A 24,985-nucleotide genomic window follows, 5' to 3' on the forward strand; every position below is an offset into this window, starting at 1 on the left:
ATAGCAACGATCAAAGAAGATAACTATATAAAATTAATGTAACAAATTAAACTGGGCTTTGAAAAATGGAAGAACTTGCAGCTATCAATGGTAGAAAGAATAGCTACCATAAAAATGAATATCTTGCCTAAACTACTCTGTTTGTTTCAAATAATTCCAATAAAATTAGAAAAAAAATACTCTGAGGGGTTGAACAAAATAATTTTGAAATACATTTGGCAAGGGAAAAGAGCAAGAATAAGTTTGAAAATGCTGCAGGAATCCAAAAGTAATGGGGAGTTTGGGCTGCCAGAGTGGGAGCTTTATTACCAGGCTTCTCCATTTACCTGGGTGAAAGAACGGGAAAATCTGAGGCACGGAAGACTATTATTGTTGGAAGGACATGATCTTCAGCTGGAGTGGCATGCTTTCTTGTGGTATGAAAAGAATAAATTACATAAGATACTTTCAAAGGCATTATGTAAGAAATGCTCTATTTTCAATAAGGGAAAAAGTTAAAGCAAAGAACTATATGAAAATGGGCATTGTACTTACCTGATACGCCCCTTCTCTATGCTGCTGTCACGGCAGTCATGCATGGGTGTTGCTACGGTGCTGATTGGTAGGACCGAGCCCACTGAAAACCTTAGGCCCGCCTCTTCCTGCCTCTTCTTCAGTTTTGAGGCGAAGGTATTCAGTAGGCTGACGTGTCTATAGAGATAAAACGAGAAAGGTGAAAATGCCTCCCGCCCCCAGAAGCCGTCCGTACCGACCAGGGTGGGGCTGACTGCCGTGACAGCAGCATAGAGAAGGGGCGTATCAGGTAAGTACAATGCCCATTCTCCTATTAGCTGTCACAGCAGTCATGCATGGGACATACCAAAGCTCTTTGTCCTATAGGGTGGGCTCCAGTCGGACTCTTTGTAGCACTCTCCTGCCGAAGGCAGCGTCAGCGGAGGCGTAGGAGTCAAGACGGTAGTGCCGGATGAACGGGGTCACTGAAGTCCACGTAGCCGCCCGGCAGACCTCTTCTAGTGGAGCCTGGGTGGCCCAAGCCGCTGAAGTGGCGGCACTTCTGGTGGAATGCGCCGTGATACGTCGAGGGACAGGCAAGGACTGAGACTCATATGCTGTGGAAATGGTAGCCCGCAGCCAACGGCCGACGATGGAAGCAGAAATCCTAGCACCCATGTTGGATGGCTGGAAGGAGATGAAGAGAGCTTCGGTTCTTCGGAAGGACGAAGTGCGGGATAAGTATATCTTTAGAGCCCTGCGCACATCCAGGGTGTGCCAGACTTTCTCCAAATGGTGTTTAGATTGAGGACAAAAGTTTGGTAGGATGAGTTCTTGGGACCGATGAAAGGTGGAATTAACCTTCGGGATGAAGGCTGGGTCCAAGCGGAGTACTACCCTGTCCTTGTGAAAGATGCAGAGATCAGATCGAACCGAAAGGGAAGCTAGTTCCGATATCCTGCGTGCGGAGGTGATAGCCACCAAAAAGGAGACCTTCAGGGATAAGTATTTCAAGTTGACCTCCCGAAGGGGTTCGAAGGGCGGTTTAGTGAGAGCAGTGAGGACCTTGTTGAGGTCCCAGGTAGGGAACCTGTGGATCACCGGGGGGTCGTAGATTAGTGGTACCCCGTAAAAATGCCCGGATGAGAGGGTCTTTCGAGAGAGGGAGGTCAGGCCCAAAGGAGAGAACCGATGACAAGGCTGCAACCTGGCGTCGCAGAGTGTTGGGCGAAAGACCCGCGGCGAAGCCTTCCTGTAGAAAATCAATAAGTTGGGACACAGAGATAGAAGATGGTTCCCGGCGATGTTTGGCACACCAGCGAATGAAGGATTTCCACGTGGAATCATAAATACGAGTGGTTGAGGGTCTACGAGCTGCTAGGATGATAGGAATGGCCACTGGTGAAACATTGGCGTTTATCAAACGTTGCCGCTCAACCTCCAGGTGGTTAGATGAAAGGTCTGGGGTTCCGGGTGCACGAGGTCGCCCTGCTGCAGCACTATCTGATCGTCCGGGATTTGCCACGGAGGTGCCACTGAGAGTGACACGAGGTCCGCAAACCATGGCCTGCGGGGCCAGTGAGGAGCCAGGAGGATGAGTTCCGCCCGTTCTTGCAACAACTTGCGAATCACCTTGGCCATCAGAGGAATTGGAGGAAACGCATAAAGTAGTAGGTCGCGAGGCCAAGGGCTGCGAAGTGCATCCACTGCTTCTGCTCCCTCCGACGGAAACCGGGAGTAGAAACGAGAGAGAAGGTGGTTGCTGTTGGAGGCAAATAGATCTATCTGAGGCCTGCCGAACCGACGAGACAGCTGTTCGAATAGATGAGGAGGGATGCTCCATTCCGTGTGGTCTATCCGGAAGGGACTGAGCGAATCGGCCTGGAGATTGTCTTTCCCGGCAATGTAGTCCGCCCGAAGAGACGATAGGTGAGCTTCGGCCCACAATCCCAGGCGGAGAGCTTCCTTCATCAGAGACCGTGAGCGAGTTCCACCCAGCTTGTTGATATGCGCCTTGGCCGAGATGTTGTCCATGAGGACCAACACATCTCGGCCTTGGACTTGTGGCAGGAATTTCCGGAGTGCTAGGTATACCGCTCGTAGTTCGAGGACATTGATGGAAAGAACTCGTTCGCTCGCTGACCACAGACCTTGTGTCGAGAGAGACTCGAGGTGAGCCCCCCAGCCAGTGAGACTTGCGTCGGTCGTTAAGACTATTCTCCGGGGTTCGTGGAACCTGCAGCCCTTGGTTATCGCTGGTGAAGTCCACCAAAGCACAGAAGTGACCACGGGAGGAGGGAGCTGGATAGACCGCGATGGTAGGATGTGAGGATTCCGTTGAAAGGGGAGGATCAGCCACTGGAGCTCCCTGCTGTGGAGACGAGACCAAGGAACGATCCCGTAAGCAGACACCATCTTTCCCAGTAGGGTGGAGAGATCCGCTAAGGAAGCTAATCTACGACGGCGGATCCTGGCTGCTAGGGAAGACAGGCTGGCCTGCCTGTCCTGGGACAAGTATACCTCCACAGAATTTGAGTCAATGACTGCCCCTAAATGTTGAATGCGGGTAGTTGGCGCTAGATGGCTTTTAGCCCAGTTTACAGAAAAACCATGAGATTGCAATATGTGGGCAGTACGTGTGACATCCAATTTAGCTTGATCAGGAGAGCGAGAAAGGATGAGAATATCATCCAAATAGAACATGGCTCTGACAGGGATGGAAGTAATATGAGCCATAAGGGCCGCCATCACCTTGGTGAACACCCTAGGGGCGGATGATAAGCCAAAGGGTAGAGCCGTGTATTGAAAATGGAGTCCATTGTGACAAAACCGGAGGAATTTGCGGTGGGCCGGCCTAATTGGGATGTGGAGGTAGGCCTCCGTTAAGTCTATGGATGTCATGAAGTCGCCCAGTCTAATCCCCAGTAGGATAGTTTGCAGCGACTGCATCTTAAACCGGCGATAGACAATGTGCCGGTTTAAGGACTTTAAGTCCAGTATGGCCCGCCAACCTCCAGATGATTTGGGAACTAGAAATAGTCGGTAGTAGAAGCCCTGTGACTGTTCTGCGGAAGGGACAGGCTCAATAGCCTCAATGTCCAATAGGTGTTGGATAGCCGAATTGATACGAGCGAGCTTAATGTGATCCCGGGAGGGAGGACATCTCAAGAAAAATTTTGGGGGAGTAGAACGGAACTCCAAGGAGAGACCGAAACGAATGGTGGACCTGACCCAGGCATCTGAGACGGAGTTGTCCCATATGTCAGCAAATCGGGAGAGCCGGCCCCCTATTGAAAGGTTTAGAGGGGATCTATCGGGCTCTGCAGAAGGGACGGCCCCTACCCCCTCGGAAGGACCGCTTAAACCCAAACCTAGACCCCTGTCTAACCTGGTTGTCTTGGTGGGAGGAGGCCCTGGACGAAAAGGCACGTTTGAGAAAGAGGAGTCTGAATTGCGAAAGGAATGAGAGGGACGAAAATAGGGTTGAGCCCTGTTGTCTGGGCGACGATTCAGGGAAGGAAGAACCTTGCGATGGTCCTTGGTTTCCACAAGGAGCGGGTCCAGTTGAGAGCCAAAAAGTTTCTTGCCAGCGAACGGAGAGGAAGCCAATCGCCACTTGCTTCTGATATCAGTTTGCCAGTTACGAAGCCATAAGAGGCGACGTGAAGTGACTGCAGATCCGATGGCCTTGGCTGAAAAGCGGGCTGCGCTGAGCGTTGCGTTGGCAGAGAACTCTACCGCCGCTAGGATCTTATTCAGGTCCTGATGAGAACGGTGATCTGAAGCAGGTAGTCGAGCTTGTAGTTGTCTTAGCCAGAGGATGGTTGCTCTGTTGAAAAACGATGCAGCCGAAGAGGCCTGCACCGACCAAGCCGAGGCCTGGTGCCCTTTAACCAAGGTTCGCTCAGCCTTCTTTTCCTCGGGCCTCAGACACTCCTCAGGGGGACCTGTGAAGGGAGAAGCAGAAGACAATGCCAAAACAGGGGGGTCGATTGAAGGGACCTGCAATAGATGAGAAAATTCAGGAGCCACATTGAAAAGGCGTTTATCCAAATTATTGGGGGCCGGACCAGACCCTGGAAGAGACCATTGTCTGACTACCACATCCGAAAATAACTTTGGAGCAGGGACCACTTCCTTCTGGACTGAAGGTTCCTGGAAAAGGGCATTGGCTAGATCCCCAGAGGTGGAAGCAGTAGCATCTGCAGCGGAAGAGGAAGCAGAGGAGGAAGATAGCCCAAGGCCGGTGACCATTTGAGCCTTGTGAAGTAGCAAACGAAACATGTGTGGCCGAAAGAGGCCTATAAATGCAGGTTGGTCGGGTTCCAGGCCATCATCATCTGACAGGTCCTGATCTGCCACAATTTCGCCCTCTGAAATGGAAGCTTGGCTGGCCAAATCATCCAGGTCATCGGCTTCAGGGGTTGGCTCTGCATCATACTGTGAGGGAAGACCCCCAGAGTGGCGCTGCTGGCTGGAATGGGCAGAAGTCTCAGACGGTGGGACAGATTTCTGCTGAAGTCCCTGGGAAATACCCTGGCGAATGGCCTCAGCAATGAGGGCAGCTAATGCAGGGGTAATCTCAGGAAGAGGTTGAGAAACCTTGTCAGAAGTCATAGTAGGAGGAGTAGGAGAGGCCTGGATGGCTGTAACAGCAGATGCAGGGGCCTCCTGAGGGCCAGGGAAAACAGAGGCTGCCTCTGAATCACAAACAATATCTCCTACGACTGATCTATCAGGTGACAAAGCAGGAGTAGGCCTCTGTATAGATGGATGAGAAGGGGCCTCATCAGAGAGAGGGCCAGTAGGAAGGGCCTCAGCCTGCCTAGGAGTTCCCTGCAGGATGACAGCAGCTTGGGCCTTGTGAAAGGCTCGTTCAATAGCCTTATGTCTCCTCTCCTCCTCTCGAGACTGCTTGGTTGAGAGAAGGCGAGCAGAAGAACCGGCACTAACAGCCCTGGATTTGGTGGGCCGCCCCTTTGAAGTTCCCTCGTCGGGATCCTCCTCCCGGGGCCTCTTCCCCTTACCGCGGGCCTGGCGGGAATGGTGTGGTTTGGATGCGTCCGCCATCTTGAATTGGATGCCACGCGGTTAATAAGGCCTACTATGGATGTTACAAATAACCCCAATACTTGCGGTTAGGCCTCCAAGCTTAAATCGGGTCGTAGGAGGAGTAGGAGGAGTCGCTAGCCTGATGGCTACAAACGCGACCTGCGGCTGAAGAGGGTGAGTGCCAAAAGCCTCTTTGGAAAGGCGGAGCGAATCGCGCCTAGATGGTGTCGTCTGAGCTCCGCGTCGTGCGCTGCCGCCCTTAGACAATTTAAAATACCCGGGACAGACCCCGATGGAAGCTGAGGGGTCTGTAAAAAGGTCCTCCGCAGCGATGTTAGGCTGCGGGAAAGCCGGGAAGCGCGGCGGAGCGAACTCGCGCCCGCGCCTATTTAGCCGCCAGCAGTTTGAATCCGAAGCAAACAAAGCCAGGGGAGCAAGCTAAAGAATAAAACAGTCCGTTCCGAGTCCAAATAACCAAGTAAAAGTGAAATTTTGAAGAGAAGCTATACACGACTCTGTCCTGACAGACCGAGCCGAAAAACTGGAGAAGAGGCAGGAAGAGGCGGGCCTAAGGTTTTCAGTGGGCTTGGTCCTACCAATCAGCACCGTAGCAACACCCATGCATGACTGCCGTGACAGCCAATAGGAGAATACCAGTCTGGCTCTCAATGATGGAAGCACTAATACATCCAAATGTTGCCAAATTGGAAAAAAATATAATATATAAAGATATCTTAAATGAAGAAGGGGAACTTAAAGCTAAAAAGGAATTACAGAAACAAGGGGTGAACCTAGCATGGTGGCCACACCCGCAAATACAGTCAAGATATCAGAAAGATGCATAGACATATGGTTTTTACAAAGAACCAACATTACTTGATCAGATACTTTTAGGGATGGATGAAAAATTAATAAAGAAAATATATAGCTATTTATTAAGCATCAAAATGGAAGATGAACAAGTAAAAGAAACAATGACAGTGTGGGCAAAAAACTTTTGATATACTATAGCAGGGGTGTCAAACTCAAAGCCCGCGGGCTGCATCTGACCCGCAAGCTGCTTAAATCTGGCCCATGGGGCCCACCTAGAAATATGAAAGGACTGGCCCGGGGTGCCTGTGCCAGCTAAAATGGGCTGGGAGAGGCCTCAGCATGGTCCGTTTTTGGCTGGCAGAGCCGGGGAGGTCAAAAACAGTTACCCTATGGTAAGTTAAGCGGCCAATAAATTTTATAAATAATTATTCAGATTAATAGTCTCTCAAAAAATGAAAAATTATCATTTGCCTAACCCAATCTATATAGCATCATCTATAATGACAAAATACCCTCTCTTTAGTTTCATTCTTCCAAGAGTGAAAAATAAATATGATACAAAATTCCACAAATCTTTGCTCCCTTCACCATTTCCTGCCATAAGAATGCTTAATAAATCCTCATCAATGCTAGCAACTCCACACAATAATAGTGGAACATAGAAATATCTAAAAGATATATTTTACTCACTATAGTGAAACAATTTCAGGCAAGCACTGCACCATTTTAAGGTGTGTTCAAATCCCAGGTCTAGAAGATCTTACATAAATTTGTGCACTTATACAAATATCTTCATTAGACTTCAATTCAGCATGTGTCTGTCAAAAAACTTCAGTAAACAAATGCCTCCATTTAAACCTAAACATTATAAAGTTAATTAAGATGAAATTAAATCTGCCTTGGATTGTCACACATAAAATTGTTCATCCCTGTTGTTTAGAATGATTAATGCAATGATTCAGAGCACTAGAGCACTTCAACAAATATATAACCAGCATATTTTATTTAAAGCAGAGACAAAACATTGCTTCCATTTTTTTTCTCAACAAATGTTTGGCAAAAGAACAGTCCAATTGAATCAGGTCAAAGGTCACCTTAATCTTGCATTTACTAATCTTGCAAGCATCTAGATCAGGGGTCAGCAACCCGCAGTTCTGGAGCCGCATGTGCCTCTTTCATCCCTCTCCTGTGGCTCCGTGTTGCCACAATTGATAGGGCTTTTGGTTAGGACAGGTAGAGGAAAAAGGATGCCGCGCTAGGAGGAGACTATGGTGGGGGGAACCGGACTTCCAGTCGGCTCCAGAATTGAATGGAGGGCTTCCGCTTAGACCTTTGTGGCTTTTTGAGTGTTTAAGGTTGCCGACCCCTGACCCAGATGCTTCCAAGATTCTCACAAACAGAAAATATGACACTGCTCTACCTTACAACTGCTACTTGGCAACAGCCTTCCATCTAGAGCAGGGATTCCCAACCCCCGGGCCGTGACTGATTTGGAACTGGGCCATGCAAGTGGCAGCTGAGTGCACATGCCCAGCTCCACTTGCGTGAATGGTGGAACGAATGCAAATGTGTGCACAGTTCCAGAGCTGTGCAAGCTTTGGGTGCTTGTGCTCAGAGCTCCATTTGTGCAAGTGGCATTTGTGCTACTCACACATATGGAGTTGGGCGAGTAAGCACACACCCCTGCTACACTTACAAAAACCATCCCCTCTCCCCTCTTCCACCCTACTGATCTGCCAATTTGGAAAAACTGGGGATTGCTGATCTAGAGGGAACACTAAATTTCCAAGACAAAAATTCTTGATACAATTGTGTCTATAGATTTATCAAACTCATTTTAAAGCCATCCATATTTGCTACTATTCACATCTTTGATAATGTGCTAAAATGCTTTCTTTTTCTGTTTTAAATATCCTTCCAAACATCTTCAGTGAATGGATCTTGATCCTAATATTTTAAAAATGAGAGAAAATGGTTCATGGCCTGCCTAATATTGTTGATTATTCCAACTGTCTTTTTCAAAGCTAAAGAGTTTAAAACATGCTTTTAATGATTTTGGTTATCCTTTCAACTCTATTTTATTCTTTATTAAATGAAAATCATTTAAATCAGAACTGCAGTCAATATTCCAGATATGGTTATACCACAGTTTTGTTCAAACTACAAATTATAAAGCTGATTATTTCCACAATGGTATCTGCCTTATTTCAGTAGGAGAAGATTGTGCCAATGTTTGGTATCACAAAGTAGTTCAATGACAGAGGACTTCTTTAAGCTAACCATATTTGAGGGACAAACTTTCTCTTTTTGCTATAAGGTCAGCACTTTCATATTTGAATTATTTCAGAAATTTGACATGAGGATTAGATGATTTGTTGCTGTGTAGTTGCTAGTCAATAATGATGAGGACTGCTGTCTTAAACTGTTTTCATTTTCCTAAATTTCTTCAACTATGTTGTCCATTCACTCTTTAGCTTCAATGTGAATATTTAAGCTGATATGAAAGCGTTATTTCATAATACTTAGAAAAGGTTGTGCCCTTTTCTTATCATTCTTATAATGCCAGTTTCACTTTAAAAACAAAATTATCAATATTTTTATTTGAATGGAATTGAACCCAACTCGATGTCATTTTTCAGCACCTGATGAACACAACTTATGTTTGCAGTAAAAACGCTATGCATGACTACTGAAAAGTAAATCTGCTTTATACAAAGTACAGTATTATATTGCAACCTATGGATATTCTTTTAGGGGTCACAGCCTTAAGTAGTAAATTTGTTCCCTGCTTTTCTAGGAGAAATTTCTAACATATAAGGAGTTTCTGTCATTTCAGTTTACAGGTAGTCCTTGACTTACAACAATTGAGTCCCAAATTTCTGTTGCTAAGCAAGATATTTGTTAGATTAGTTTTGCCCCATTTTACGACTTTTCTTGGCACAGTTGTTCGGTGAATTATTGCAGTGATTAAGTTAGTAACATGGCTGTTAAGTGAATCTGAATTCCCCATAGATTTTGCCTGTCAGGTCTCAAAAAATGTCTGAATTTTGATCACATGACCATGGGGCTGTAGCAATGGTTGCAAGTGTGAAAAACATTCATATGCCATTTTTTTCAGTGCTGTTGTAACTTTAGACAGTCACTAAATAAACTATAAGTCGAAGACTACCTGTACCTAGTTTTTGTTTTATAAGCACATTAAAAAAAATACTTGTAGTCACCTATTTTTATATTCTACAAATAAAGGTGGGCCTCAGCGGAATGCTATCTCTGCATCATGCTAAAGTTTTATTAAAATATTTTAATTAAAACTATCTAAAAAACCAAAAGAAAACCAAATGGCACTTAAAAGATACTGATGGAGCCGTCAGTGGATGCATTCATAAAAGATGAAAATAATGTGTTTCTACAGTGAGAATGGCATCATAGTACACCTCAAAGTAATAAACTTGCCAGAATAACTGATTAGGTATTATATTCCTGCACTTATTCTTCAATTATTGTATATTCTAACCTACAGAATACTGTTGCTTCTTTAAGTAGCAGTATCAGAATTTACCCTGTAGTGGGATTTTTAGACTGTTGGATTAGTTATACAATTCATTTAATCAATCAAAGCTAATTTTACATAATTTCAGCAACAGATCATCAGTCACTAAATTACCGTATTTTTCGGAGTATAAGATGCTCCAGAGTATAAGACACACATTAGTTTTTGGGGAGGAAAACAAGAAAAAAAAAATTCTGCCTCTGGCTACCAGCACTGATCGGTATTCATCTGGCTAGCGTCCTTGCAGCCAACAGCATACAGCCTGGTCAGCTTCAGCACATTATCACAGCCTGATTAAGCATGAGCAGCTGATTGGTGGTTGGACTGGTCTCCTGGAATACCGTCAATCAGCTGTTCCAGGCTGCGGGGATTGCCACAGCCCATCGCAGCCTCAGCGTGTTGCGTTTTTGGCCTCCATGCATTCTGTTTTTGGCCTCCGCACGCTCTGTTTTAGACCTGTTCCAGGCTGTGGGGATTATCACAGTAAATTGCTGCCGATCACTGCCTCCGTGTCACGTTTTCAGCCTCCGCACGCCCCATTTTTGGCCTCCGTGCATCATATTTTCAGCCAGTTCCAGGCAATCCCTGACACCTGGAACTGGCTGAAAAATGCAACACATGGAGGATGCGACACATGGAGGCAGCGATGTGCTGTGGCGATCCTCACAGTCTGGAACTGATTTAAAATGGAGGGTGCAGAGGCTGAAAACATGATGCACGGAAGCTGAAAACAGCCAAAGGGTGGGAGCCAGCAGGTGGGCAGGGCTTCGGCAACATTCGCTGCATAAGATGCACAGACATTTCCACCCACTTTTAGGGGTGGGGGAAAATGCGTCTTATACTTTGAAAAATACAGTATGCATGCTTTTTCTGTAGTTCATGTGGAATAATAGCCCTTTAAAAATCCTTTATTTTATATCTTTCTCATAAAAATGTCCTGATATAGTTGTATAGTATATTAAGACAACATAAACTTATTTAATGTCATTCTGACAAGTTTGTCCGTGGTGGCGTAGTGGTTAGAATGCAGTACTGCAGGCTACTTCAGCTGTCTGCCGGCTGCCTGCAATTTGGCAGTTCGAATCTCACCAGGTTGACTCAGGTTGACTCAGCCTTCTATCCTTCAATAGGTCAGTAAAATAAGGATCCAGACTGTTGGGGGCAATATGCTGACTCTGTAAACTCCTTAGAGAGGGCTGTAAAGCACTATAAAGTGGTATATAAGTCTAAGTGCTATTGTTATTACGTTTCATTCAACTTCTTACTAAGAATATTTACAAATTATGATCACAATTATAAAGTTACAGTCTAGACATATTTCCTCATACAGTTGGATTTGTATGGACAAGATGTGAACAGAAAGTTCTGTAAGGATAAAAGTAGATTAGAAATACTAAGTGACCTGAAGCTTCATGGTATCTGGACATTTGAATAAGAAATTTATATACTTCTACAGTATAGGGTTGTGCACACACATACATTTTTTTCTCACATTTAGAGAAATGTGCATATGCATTTTTGATAATATCCCATCATATAATATGCCTATAAGAATACAGAAATAGGAAGGTGAGTTGGGACTAATGGAAATTGTAGTCTCAGTCAACGAAAGGCATTAGCTTTAGAAAAGCTGGGCAAATGGAAATAAATGAAAAGACCATGATACATAGAAGATGAGTGACAGGAAAAGTGGGATGTCCAAGCACCAGAAGAGATGTAATACGGAAGGAAGTATGGCTGGAAAGCGGAAGAAGCACAAGAGTGACAGGATCGATCAAGGAAGCCAGTCGAACTGGCAGCCGCTCACCTGGCAGCCCTTCTTGTGATGGAAACCGACCACCACGATGTGTAGCACTGGACCCCTAGGACAGCTGCCACTTTGAGAGCAGAGTTCGGGATTCCCTTTGGCCCTTCGCTCCATCTAGGAGCCCACACAGCACACACGTTTCCACACAGCCGCGGCCGCCCCTGCAGCAGGAAGCCGTTTACTGCGGGGCCAGGAGCGTTTCCTTTTGCTGAACGTGTGAAACTCGTCGCCCGTCAGAAGTTGGTTTGGCTGTCACTGAGCATGCTCCGGGAGTTTGAGCACGCTCAGTAGCTTCTGTGGAAGTAGTGTCGCTTCTCAACTCATCTGGACTGATCGGGTAGCAACAGAAGACGAAGGAACGGGCGGTCGACCGCTCCGGTGGATTCGAGGGTGAAAAAAACCTCACAAGCGGGTGGGGAGATCTTCAAAGAAGAGCTTAAACTACAAGGGTTAATTTCAGAGGGAAGGATTATTTTAGGACATAGACGCTCCAAAATGACCCTTGACTATAGCAATATAATGACTGCCTGCAAAAGGAAGTTATGACAGGAAGGAGTTTCTTTACCCTATTACCTCTCCTGGCAACCATCGATCAGTGCTTTGTTCTTAAAGGAGCAGAAACTCTGGCCATTCTACGCTTAGTAGGACCTTGTGTGATTCAACGGTGTGCATTCGTTCACAACGACAGTGCTATATTGTACGGCATTTGCTTAGATTTCCCAATGTAGTTTAGGTTTCAGTCTAATAATATAACAGAGTGAAACACCGACAAGTAGCTTAAATGCTCTATAATCAGGAAAATAATCCAATATATTAACAATAGTCTTACATAAAAAGCAAGTAAATAATTTATTGAGTAATAATAGTACATATTTAAATCTAAGTAAATAAACTACAACAAAAGTTACTTGAAAAAGTGCAGACTCAATCTAAACTATCTCTTTAAAAAATAGTATACCATATTGTATCAGAGCCTCAGAAACCAATTTTAGGACAAACATAGATTGCTATATATATTCAATATTTATCAGTAACATAATACTATTTGTTTATATTTCACTAGTTTCCACAATTTGTAAGATGCCCAGGGTCACCTTGTAGGGGAGATTGGTGGCATAGAAATTTAATATTGCTCTTATTTTAAATAAATGAAAAAAAATGCTGCTAGCCTTTATGAAAACAACTGTGAATAGCACATAAATACTGAAAAGTAGTAACCAAGATTATTTATATATCAAAATATTAGTTAGTCTGAGAAAATCTATGTGCTTGCTCATTGTTAACTATGATTTCTTCAGTAAACCAAATTTCTTTGTTAAAACTCTGAATCATAAACCATTCTTACAAGCTGGATTTGTTCAACATTGTAGGCTAAGATGAAGAGTGATTAATATATGTATTTATATGTATAGGTGTGTGAATTTGCAGCTTATTGTGTAATTGAGCCATGGAAAGAAAATATTCTTAAACTGTACATTTCTATGTACCAGTAATGTATATAGTTTAATGAAAATTGTCTTGTCTGTAAAATAATTTTTCCATATAGAATTCACAGGATATTTTTGTCTATAGTATTTAGACATACTAACGTCACTGAAGTTTTAATGATTTTGGAATGATTCATAATTCAGGATACATCAAATGATACATTAATATAAACTCCATTAGTCTCTTAAATTCATTTGCACTACTTGTAAAAAATCCATAGATGTAGGAGCAACGACTATATATTTTTCTTGAGTCAGTATTTCCTGAGTTCTTTATTTCAGCATTCCTTTGTTTCTATTGAAAATTAGGAAGGTCTGCTGTTGAAAATGTTTTAAGTTCTTTCATAATATATGTAATCAAGAGCAATTCTAAAAAATAGTTTTGGAGATGGGAAGTTGAAATTAGTGGCTGCAATTTGAGAAAAATTATTTTGGGATGAATCTTTTAGGGGACTGTTTGCTGCCCCTTAGAATTTGCTGAGGTGCTAAAAGAGGATTGAATAAGGATACTTTTTCATTGGTTTCTTTTAATCCAGGGTCTTTCCTCTTGCTTCTCATAAGGCAAAAGGATGAAGCTGGAATATTTGGTACTTGTCAGATGAAAAATAGACACAATTGCTTATTGTTATATAAAGAACAAAATCTGATAGGTGGAACAAATTTATTCTAGTCTTATTAAATTTGGGAGCTAATCAGGCTCACTTTTTTCTAATGAAAAACTGCAAACATTTTCAGCATTTTTAAAGCATTTCTACTCTGATCTTAAGTCAAAAAAGTTCTCAGAAAAATTGTCTTTCAAGTAGTGTCATCAGGCATACAATTTGTGACAAATAGAGAGCCTGGCCAGAAGAGAAAAAAGGCAAGCTTAAAAAAACCCATGTGAGATAGAAATATATTAGGCAGAATGATGCAAATGCTTCAAAAAGAAGATGCTAGAAGAGCACAGTGGCTGAACATGGGCATATTAACAATTCGTCCAGGACAAATAAAGGGCGTGCACAAGCGCACCAACGTGCTACCGTCCCTGTCCTAATGTTTTCTTTTATTCGTATCCTTTTCATGTATTTATAATTATGTTTACACTTGTATCTGTCATAAAATACATGCTTGACGAAATAAATAAATATAACTCATTGTTGAAAAAAAAACAAACCCGCAAAACTTTCAAGGCAAAATCTACGTAGAATGACATTTCTAGTTGGCGTTGGATGCCGACTTCGTGAACTACAACTAGCAAGTAAGGAATAATACCAATTATAAACACATTCATCCTTTCGACATTAGAATATGTCTCGAAATTACACTTCTCTGGCGTGCTCTATAATATAAACATATTCGACAGATTATTCGACCCCCCCCCCCCCCCAATTTTTGGATTTGGATCTGGATCTGGATCAGCAACCATTTTCTATTACAGTTTGGGTATACCGGCAAGCGCGCAAATTGCGTATTGGGCGCTCGTCTAATTTAACTCAATATGTACATCCTCTATTATTATTTCCCAAATAACAGGCATAAAACAACTACCCATTTCTGCGATGTAAGTTTCAGCTATGTTTAAAGACGGTATCTTTTATTTTATGCAATGAACATTGATAGCTGTTCAAACAGCTTCTCGCGGGGATTCCTGTACCTTTCCCTCGCTCTGGAAGTTCGATGATTCCTTCTCGACTTCTAGTGTCTGCTTCACTGTCTCCCGCTTCCCCGTTCCGACCAATAGTCTCGCAACAACTCCAATATTTGGAAGCGGAGTTGATTGGCTAGATCTTCTTGAAGAATGGCGGCCAACGCGACTACCAACCCGTCCCAGCTTTTGCCGCTTGGTAATGAAAGTCATGCTCGCATGTGTGGGTGGTGCGTCGCGCAAATCGGAAAACTCGAGTGGGGTTGATGGAGTGCTGTTTGCAAATGGCACAGGGTATAGAAAAAGTCTAGCTTGTGATGCGGGATCGAAACCATGAATGCTTTTCATGGGCATGGTCCCCTTAACGATTGGATCCAGCCTTCCGTACCTCCCGCCAAGGGCCTAATGTTGACTGTTGTCTCAGTAACGCTTCAGAAGGGCTCCAAGTTGGATAAAGCTGCTGAAATTGAAGTGGTTTTTAAGCAAGAGAGAACGAAGGGAAAATATTTGATTATATCAGGCTGCTGATAGAATGGGATAGTTTATCAGTGAAAGAAAAGTGAAAAACTGCACAGATAAAAAGAATAGTTCTCCCATTCGGCTATTTTCATTCTAAGGTTTGAGCCGATGAGGCTCAAGAGCTAGCAAGAGAGGGCAGTATCCTATTATAGGTGACAGTTAATTGCTTTCTCCTATTTTCTTTCTTTCATTTTTTTGAAATTAGGTTTTGAAAGTAAGTATTTAAGGATACTTAATGGGAAGCATTTTACAAATATAAGATATTACATTTTATATTATAAACACACAATAAAGTATTGTAAAATATAATAAAGGGATCCCAATTTGATAGGATACAAGTTTATTATTCCTAAACTCGAGCTTGAAGTTACAATGTTTCTTCTTTCAGCAAAATCTCTTGATATTCAGTATAGTAACATGTGGAAAAGATAAGATTTTAAAGAATAATTGGAGCAAGAGTGATAATTGTGTTGTTTGGTTTCATGGAATACAGTAGTTTAACATTTTGTACCTGAGTAGATTTTAAGGTGAATAGGGTGGGTAAGAAAAATAGACTATTATAACAGCATACCATTCTAAATCAGGATTTGGGATAGGGAAGCTGGATTGCTCAGGGCTAAAGTCACAACTCCATTCTGAAATTCTGTCTAGGTTCATCTAGCTCCTAAAAGGGACCCACATTAAACTATCTTGAACATTTTGAAAGAGATTTTCCCTATGAACCATTTTTGGCATTCCTTTGTCTTTTTCTGCTGGAAAAAACAAAGCAACTGAAGCTCTAGATAGCTGATGCCTGAAACACTGGTTCTTTGATAGCCAGCTTTTTGCAACATTTTCTCAAAAGGGAAACAAAGAGTAAACACTATAAATGCACTGCTTCAATATATAATGGCTTCCCAGTAGAGTAATAGTAGAGAAAGAAAGAAGCTTTGCTTGTGAGCTCATGGTCATGGATAAAAATTGCAGTATGGTATAATAGTTTATAGGCTGACTGCTCTCATTCTTTTCCAAGAATAAAGTGGAATATCTTTGTTCCTACTCATCATGAATGGGTAGGTTCCTAGGTTATAAGACTATCCTTGGCTCCTTTGACATTCTATCTCCTTTCCCCTCTCTGTTTATATACACTTACCCACTCAGACCCATACATAAAGGAAAATATTCATTCATCTGAACTGCAGTACCCCAAATGAAATGGCCTTCATCACAGAGCTGTAAATGATTTTGCAGCAGTCTTCTTATAATGCAAATCATAGATAATGAAGAAAGAATTAGTTATGTGCAGTTTCATATATCACTATTAGTTTACTGTAAGTGTAATTGCTTAGTCTTATTTAATTAATTTTGAATGCATATTCTTCTTTTACTTTTGAGAACTCAAACCAATCTACAGTATCGCTTGCATTTTTCCCCTATTGTAGCAATCACAGGAATGGTCAAGTGGAGAGTACTTTGGATTTTGCCATCCTACATTATAACCTATTTCATTGTGCTGTCGTTTTTACTGTCATTTCTGACTATTATACAAAAATGTGTATAATTCAAAAATGAAAACTTTGATTTTTTGTTTTAAATCCATTCTTTCCCAGACAACCAGAAAATACATCAAGGTAATAAGATATAATAATAGCATTTATATTAAAATTTGATGTCAAGATCTAGAAATTTTAAATGCAGTGTTTTGAATGTAAACTATTTGGGAGATATTTCTTTTTAAATATTAACACCTCTTTTTCTATGCTACAGAACTGGTGGACAAGTGTATAGGGTCTCGTATTCACATTGTAATGAAAAGTGATAAAGAAATTGTGGGCACACTCCTAGGATTTGATGATTTTGTCAGTATCCTTTCTATAACTATTTAGAAGCTTTTCTCTAGTTTTTAAAATTAACTTTTTCAACTGTTGTTTCTCTAGAAAGAGTTTTTGTAAATTAAGATGAAATCACAATCTGCAAATATCTGTAACTCTTGAGTATTTAGATTTTGTGAGAAGTTCTTATGTAATGATTTGGAAGCTCTATATGCAGGTAGTCCTTTAGCCACGAATGAGTCTGAAATTTTGATTGTAAGTTGCTGTGGTCATTAAGTGAGACACCTTCAAAATCACCTAGCTCAATGACCACAATGCCAGTTCTCTCCATTGCAGTCATTTAAGAGACCATGCATGGGTACCTTAAGGGATGAGGGAGGCCCATAACCCACCAGCACATGGAGACCTGTCATGAGTTGAGAGGATTCAACTGGCTAGGCTCAATAGTGCATGGCCTCCTCCTTTCCAGCCCCAACACTCCCAAGATTCCTTCTCCCTGCCCCATCACTTCCAGGTTCACTCCAGGTTGTGCCTTGAATTGGCTGGTTATGCCTATCAGCAACTGCAAGGAAAGTAAGTAACCCAAGCATAGTGAGAAGAGAGAAGGCTCAGGCCTCTGGTGGGGTGGGAGGAGGAGGCCCATGCAACAGTGGACCTAGCTGGTCAAGGATTTGCAGCCTGCAGCAGATTTCTGCGTATTACCAACCGGGTAAGACATTAAGGTCCATAATAGGAAAGGGGGAGTTGAAGTGTTTCAACAGTCAGAAAATGAGGGCAGTGCAGCTGTTAGAACTTTAGATAGAGGTAATAGATTCCTTCATCAGCACCATCATAATTTTGAACAGGTGCTGAATGAATAATTGTAAGTCCAGGAATGTCTATAATGTTAACCAGAATATATAAAATATATCAAAGTTATCTTTCAAGGCCATGCCTGAATATTGTATATATTGAGTAGTTGAAAGGCTGTCAAGACATGCAGATTAAGTTAACATTTTTGATATTATAAAAACAACTTTAATTTTGTTAGAATTTATTTTCTGAATACAGGAAAAGTTAATACCTTTGTGGTGACTTATTATATTTTTCTTAACAACAAATTCCAGACATGGTATTGGAAGATGTCACTGAATTGTAAGTATTGCTTCTCTGGCTTGCAACCTCAACAGATTTTGTGTTTGTTTGTTTTTTTGGATCAACAATTGTCTACTTTTGCCCTTTTCTAAAGTTGCTGTTTTATTTCTCTAATATAGTAGATTTTGATTTCTCTGATACAATACATAAGCTAATAAACTTTCAGTATTGGCTGATAATTATTTTGAATAGCATGTTTTAATTACATTTTCATACATATTTAAAAAGTAGTGCACAATATTTTCTGCATTTAAAAGTTTACATATATATTTGCCAACAAGGTTGACTCAGCCTTCCATCCTTTCTAAGGTAGGTTAAATGAGGACCCAGTTTGTGGGGGCAATAAGCTGACTTTGTATAAATATACTAAAGTATGAAGGCTATTGCTTAATGCATTGTAAGCCGCCCTGAGTCTCCGGAGAAGGACGGCATATAAATCAAATTTAAAAAAAAACAAAAAACAAAAAAAAACCTACATTCTATTCTGTCCTTCTCAATTAATACACTTATTACAGTGCAATATTTTTTTAATTCTGGAAATCTGATCTTGAGGAATATTTTGTCTACAAAGAAGCATGTTAGTTAAAATTTCTTGAGAACATAAATATTGGGACAACATCAACATTACAAGAGAGTTCAAAGACATTAGACTATCAAGATTGAATGGATTTCTGGTTGAATGATGTAGATCTTTTAGATAATTATTGGTACATATATTATTAAAGAGTAAAATATTGTTATGGTATTGTAACTTGAGATAGGAATATCCCATCTCAATATGACACTTTGAGATACTGATTTATTAAGCAAGCCAATAGTTGAATTAAAATTGTAAAAAATAAAGAGGTTTTCTTTCCACCTCTACCTGAGCGTTCCAGTTGAAAACGTAATAGTTTTCTTTTTTTGTTAACATATTCTTTGTTTTAATCATGTTCAACAGTGAAATAACACCTGAAGGAAGAAGAATCACAAAGCTGGATCAGATTCTACTGAATGGAAACAATATAACTATGGTAAATAATTTGTGTTCTGTAGTTTCTTCCTTAAATTGTTACTTATCAGCTCAAACAACTCATGGAAGACTGGTATTTTTATTGTCTTGATCAACATTTGGAAAATAATATCATTAGAAAAATATAATTAGGGTATATTGATGCAACAAGTTGGAGCAAGAATGAATGTTGACATTGTTAAGGATTCCTGCTTCAGGGAGGTAAAATTATATTACCGTGTTTCCCCGAAAATAACCCCCGAAAATAAACCCTGCTAGGGCTTATTTTCAGGGAAACACGGTAATCACAATATAAGTCCTACCCCAAAAAAAGCCCTAGTTCAGAGTGTCATTGGCGGGGGTGGGGAGGTGGGCGTGACCAGCACAGGAGGCGGAGAGAGTTCATGTTTTTATTTATTTATTTAATTTGATTTATATGCCGCCCTTCTCCGGAGACTCAGGGCGGCTTACAATGAGTTAAGCAATAGCCTTCATACTTCTATATATTTATACAAAGTCAGTTTATTGCCCCCACAAACTGGGTCTTCAATTTACCCACCTTAGAAAGGATGGAAGGCTGAGTCGACCTTGAGCCTGGGGAGAATTGAACTCGCAGTAATTGCAGGCAGCTGGATGTTAAATGCTGTCTTAGGAGGCATTAGCCTCCTACGCCACTCAGGCTCCTTATGGGGGCCAATGTGGGGGCCAATGGTATCTAGAAGCAGCTGCAGCCTGCGCAGCCCAGTCGCTCCAAGCCGAAGCACACCTCTGTCCCATCGTCTGTCTTCGCTTGCGGAGTTGGAGGACGAGATTGGATGGTGGGGGCCGAGAGCGCAGGGCCATGTGGCACCACCACCACCCCACCATTAACCTCACCTCATGGGGATGGCACCATCAGAATCGTGGGGAGATTGGGGGAGGCATGCGATCCAGCACATTGGACGTGCCTCCCCCCCCCCCCCGCGCCTCTGCCTCTGCCTGTTGGTGCCGCCGCCATGAGGCAAGGCAGATGGTGGAGCAGGGGTGGCACCATGCTGTGGTCTCTGTGCGCTTGGCCCCCGCCATCCAACCTGGTCCAGCTCTGCCGAAAACTCCATAAAGACAATGGGATGGCAGCTGGAAACGATGGGGCTTTTCATCCCTCACCTCAAGCAAGGGGAAGGAGAAGGGGGAATGGTCACTCGAGGACTGCCTCTTCGCCAGCTGCTTCCCGGGCTTGCAGGAACTCGGACTGAAGGAAGGGTCTGTTTCTTGCAGATTTGTCCCAACCCTCCCTTTGAACATGGCCTCCCTCCTTGGAGGGAGATGGAGGCCTAGCTGGGCTGAAGCAGAGGAGAAAGGGTGGGGGAGAAGCCATGAAGCTAAGGACAAAGGGATTGTCCTTTCCACAAAACTTCTCAGCAAACACAGTTTCCTGCAAATGTAAAAGCTGTTCCTTCCAAGTCAGTAGCAGTGCCTGGGCTCTGGCAGCGGAGCTGCTTTGTCATCTCCCCGGGAGTGTCCCCTTGATGGCCCTTCCCCCCCCAGTTCCGAGGGGGCGATAGAGAGGAGAGGGGAACAAGCAGAAAATGTGCCCATACTCACAGTGCTTTGTTCTGATTTGCATGCTGTGTCTCTTCAGAGGCCTTGTGGAGAGGCGGATGAGCCCCTTGGAGAACCTAAGGACAAGGGGCTCGCCTACCTCTCTGGAAGACCTCTCAGAAGACACGGTGTGCAAATGTAAAAGCTGCTCCTTCCAAGCCAGCAACGTACCTGAATCAAAACAAAGTGCCGCAAGTCTGGGTGCCCTTCCCGTTTGATCTCCCCTTTTTGGGAAGTGTTCCAATACAGTAGAGTCAAGTCAGGTGTGATTCAGATCACATCCCAGGCAATACAGGGATGCTGTTACAGGGATAACATGCTGGGATGTGATCTGAAAAAAATCCAGCTTGACCTGCTACCAGTATTGAAACACTTCTCAGCTCTTTCCCAAAATGTGCTTCTAGCAGCTGCCAAAATGTGCTTGCAATGGCTGCTAGACATGAATGGGCAGCCCCTTGCCTCTGCCTGCTGCCATTGCCGCCTGCAGCGGTCCCAGTTCTGCAACCGAGTGGCGAGCGCGTCTAAAACGAGCTCGCCTGCCACCCCTTGCACTGCAAGGAAGGCAGCGAAATGTAGAAAAGAGCCACCCTTCCTTCGGGAAAGAGCCAGGAGGTGTTTCAATAGCAGGTCAAACTGGGTCTTATTCAGATCACATCCTGGCATGTTTTGGAAGGGAGAAGGCACAGCTGCTATTGCTGTGCTGGGGTTTGCATGGCGACAGCAACAGACTGCAGGATTTATTTTTATTTTATTTTTATTTTTATTTTTATCTCCCTTCCAAAACAAAACTCTCACTTCTTTTTTCTCCAAACAGTTGGTTCCTGGAGGAGAAGGACCAGAAGTATAAATATTCATTTGACATCACTGCAAGAAGTTTTGTTGCATATTCTGTGTTGAAACATATTCCTAGAATATGTTCTGAAATTTGTTAAATTTCTGTTCTTATATTTCATAGTGATATTTAAATATAACATAGCTTCCTTTTCAAGGATGTGGCATCTTTAATAATAGTTTTGTACATTAAAATCATGACTTCGTTGTAAAAACAAAATTAATTTCCCATTAAGGGCAGGAAAATAAAATGTTTTTTTTTTTATTCTGACTGGTATGTGGTTTATGTAAGAGCTTGGAATCAAGTAGATGTAGTTATTTTGAACATTTCTACTTTGAATTAAGGGATTACAGGGTTGTAAATAGGGATTTGGGGACCAAGGGGTAGTTAGTATTTTAAATAACAAAAAATACCATTAAATACATAATAAAATCGTGACTCCAAAAGCCTTTTTGGGGCTGGGAAAAGGGTTATTTCTCTTATGAGTTTCCCTTTAATTAATTTTTGTACCCAAAACATGTGGCTATTTTCTCCTTGAATGAAAGCAAAGGTTGTTATTTGAGGAAGTAATAAATGAAAAAGAGATTTTGATGTAGGGCACTAGTCTAGAAGATTGATCAGATAATCCTCACTTGGCAACCATAGTTGGGACTGGCAATTCTATTATTAAATTCTGGGATTGCTAAGTGATATATGACTATTGCAAATTTAACACATTGTTTTCAGGCTGTATTGTTAAATCACGGTCTCTAAGCAAAACATCATGTGACTGCGACTTGCATTTTTACTGTCAGCTTCTCCATTAACTTTGCTTGTTGGGAGCTGGTTGTGAAGCATTCAAATGGTAATCATATGACTGTGGGACACTGACAGTCATAAGTATGAGGACTTGTCATAAATTTATTTTTTCAGTACCATGCTGACGGGAATTGTTAAGTGAGATCTATAGTATTTCAGTTTTTAAAAAAATGTAATAGGGATGTTCAGCTTTTCAAATTTCAAATCGCTTTGTATTACACGGGGCATGTACAGATTGTTGATCAGGAATTCTTTAGATCCAAACTTATTTTTCCAGAAAATGTGCTGTATCTGCATGATCCCGGGAAAAGATGCAGCTGCTTTACGGAGTTGCTGATAGATGCTTTTGAGCACTCTTACGTACTCTAAAGCAGCGTTCCCCAACCTTTCCAGCTTTGCAGACTGGCAGGGGAGGGAGAGTGGATGGTTCCACGTAAATGGAATGTGCAGCTCCATTTATACAAGCAATGGGCTTCGCACATGCATGCTCCCACAGCTGCTGCTTCCGTGGCCTGGTTCCAAATGGGCCACAGGCCAATAGTGGGCCAAGACCTAAGGGTTGGGGATCCCTGCTCTAAAGCACCTACTCTCCTTTGTATCCAAAGAGCTGCAAAGCCTTACTAATTAAGATATTGGCACTTATTAACAGCATCTGATTGTTAAACTATAGAAAATCTTACTTTCTTGAAGAGGATGTCACATTTTCATGGGAGTTCATCTTACTGTAATTCATCCTCTCCATAACAGCTGTACTATTCTAAGCTCATTTAACAGCTGAGCAACAACTTATTGGAGAATTTTTTGGAAGAATTAGTTCACATATATTGTCAGACTCTGATGTATTTACCATCTATAATGGAAAATGAAGAGCCGAGGTGGCGCAGTGGTTACAGTGCAATACTGCAGGCTACTTCAGCTGAATGCTAGTTGTAGTTCAGCAGTTCAGATCTCACCAGCTCAAGGTTGACTCAGCCTTCCATCCTTCTGAGGTGGGTAAAATGAGGACCCAGATTGTTGGGGGCAGTTAACTCTGTAAACTGCTTAGAGAAGGTTGTAAAAGCACTATGAAGCGGTATATAAGTCTAAATGCTATTGCTAGTGTTATTGCTTTGTCTAACTATATTGCGAGGAAAAGTCACTTTAAGTAAATAAATAATTTAAACTTCTTATAGTTTTTATGTTAAGACTATTCTGAAATGGCACCTTGATTTGAGGGGCAAAACTTTAAAATACAATGCAAATCCTTGTTTTAATAAGTATGCTTGGATCCAAAATAATGTGAGAAAACTTTAATCAATGCAAGGAGATTTCTTTAATGTTTTTCCTTTCTGGGAACTTTTCAAACCAATTTATCTCACAGGTAGAATGGGACATGTTGGAAGAGAGAGGTGTCATTGAATATACATTTGCTGGGTTTATATATTAGATTAAACTTCAGTGTAGTTTGAATTTAGTTTAATAAAATACATGAATTTAGCCACTACAGATTTTAAATAATGTTCCAGTGTTAATGTGACACATGGATTATTATTAAATGTAAAGTAAATCTTTATTTAGTGACTATCTTATTTAGCATTATTCACAGTTACGACAGACTGTAAGGAAAACTGAAGTAAGATCATAAGCACAGTCAGTTTCATTTAGCGACCATTTCACTTAATGATTAGGTTGCTGGTCCCAGTTCTGGTTGCTAAATAAGGACTTCCTGTATATGAAATTTACTTTCTGATTCAACTGTAGCTGATATATTGTTTTTCTATAATTCGAAGTGCCCACTAGAGGGAGGTTCGTGTATTTAAAGCAGTAATTGTAAATATAAAAAATAGCTTCGATGGTGAATAAAAAGGGATGGAAATAGCAGCTTTTATCTTGTAAAAATGAAAACATGTTTTAATCCTATGTGAAACATTCCTTGAAATAAGTTATATTATGAAAGTAACATTGTTGATATTTGTTCTTTTCTTCCTTTTCTGCTTTTTTACAGTGTTTCATTATTATGCAAGTGAAGTCTTTCCTTGGTAATTCTCACATGAAAAAAATGGAAATGTGTGCAAATTGGGAAAAAAATCACATAGTATTTTTATGGCAATTATTTTAGGGCAATATGTAAAAGACATGCAGTAAGTCATATTATTAGGAAAATTCTAACTCTTCTGGATTTTATATTTAATATCAGAATTGCATATTAGTATATGATTACATATTTTTGCTATGATTGCCATTTATGCTAAATTAAATTTTCAAGTGTTTATGTTGAAATTAACTCAGATAGAGAACTAGTTCAGTATATTAGAGAGAACTAGCAAGAGTAGGTTTAATCAAAGAACTGGTATAGTAGTTGCTGTAGTTACTTGGGAGTAAATCTCATTGATTTCAGTTGAATATGATTTCAAGCAGATATTTTATTTATTTATTTATTTTGTTTAAATTTCTATACCGCCCTTCTCCAATGTAGGACTCAGGGCGGTGAACAGCCAAAGTAAAAACAAGACAT

General features: G+C 41.6%; 3 protein-coding genes across 7 annotated transcripts in view; 1 reads left to right on the forward strand and 2 right to left on the reverse strand.

The window, feature by feature from the left end:
- The window catches only part of AVL9 (AVL9 cell migration associated), a 96,192-nt gene extending 80,942 nt beyond the window's left edge, over positions 1-15,250 (reverse strand). For 2 of the 5 annotated variants that reach the window (XR_015734234.1, XM_034434975.3), the window contains exon 1: positions 14,835-15,250. Coding sequence is in view for 3 of the 5 variants with exons in the window: in XM_034434975.3 (XP_034290866.1) it covers positions 14,835-15,179 (345 nt within the window). In the remaining 2 variants the exon portion in view is untranslated. Of the gene's footprint in view, positions 1-11,714; positions 12,323-14,834 lie in introns of those variants that run through there. The other 3 variants (XR_015734235.1, XM_087894083.1, XM_034435777.3) reach the window with 2 other exon arrangements.
- Positions 1,519-5,195, reverse strand: LOC148114204 (uncharacterized). The gene has a single exon (XM_087894532.1). It carries the CDS (start codon positions 5,107-5,109, stop codon positions 1,912-1,914), a length of 3,198 nt encoding a protein of 1,065 aa, XP_087750658.1. The 5' UTR covers positions 5,110-5,195; the 3' UTR covers positions 1,519-1,911.
- Positions 14,901-21,957, forward strand: LSM5 (LSM5 homolog, U6 small nuclear RNA and mRNA degradation associated). Its single transcript, XM_034440554.3, has 5 exons — positions 14,901-15,024; positions 17,091-17,186; positions 18,262-18,289; positions 19,230-19,302; positions 21,676-21,957. The coding sequence occupies exons 1-5, from the start codon at positions 14,979-14,981 to the stop codon at positions 21,706-21,708; spliced, it is 276 nt and encodes a 91-aa protein (XP_034296445.1). The 5' UTR covers positions 14,901-14,978; the 3' UTR covers positions 21,709-21,957.
- Positions 21,958-24,985: the final 3,028 nt, after the last annotated feature.

This window comes from Pantherophis guttatus, chromosome 4 (genome assembly GCF_059756535.1).
Source record: "Pantherophis guttatus breed Tessera chromosome 4, ASM5975653v1, whole genome shotgun sequence".
Taxonomy (NCBI): Eukaryota; Metazoa; Chordata; class Lepidosauria; order Squamata; family Colubridae; genus Pantherophis; species Pantherophis guttatus.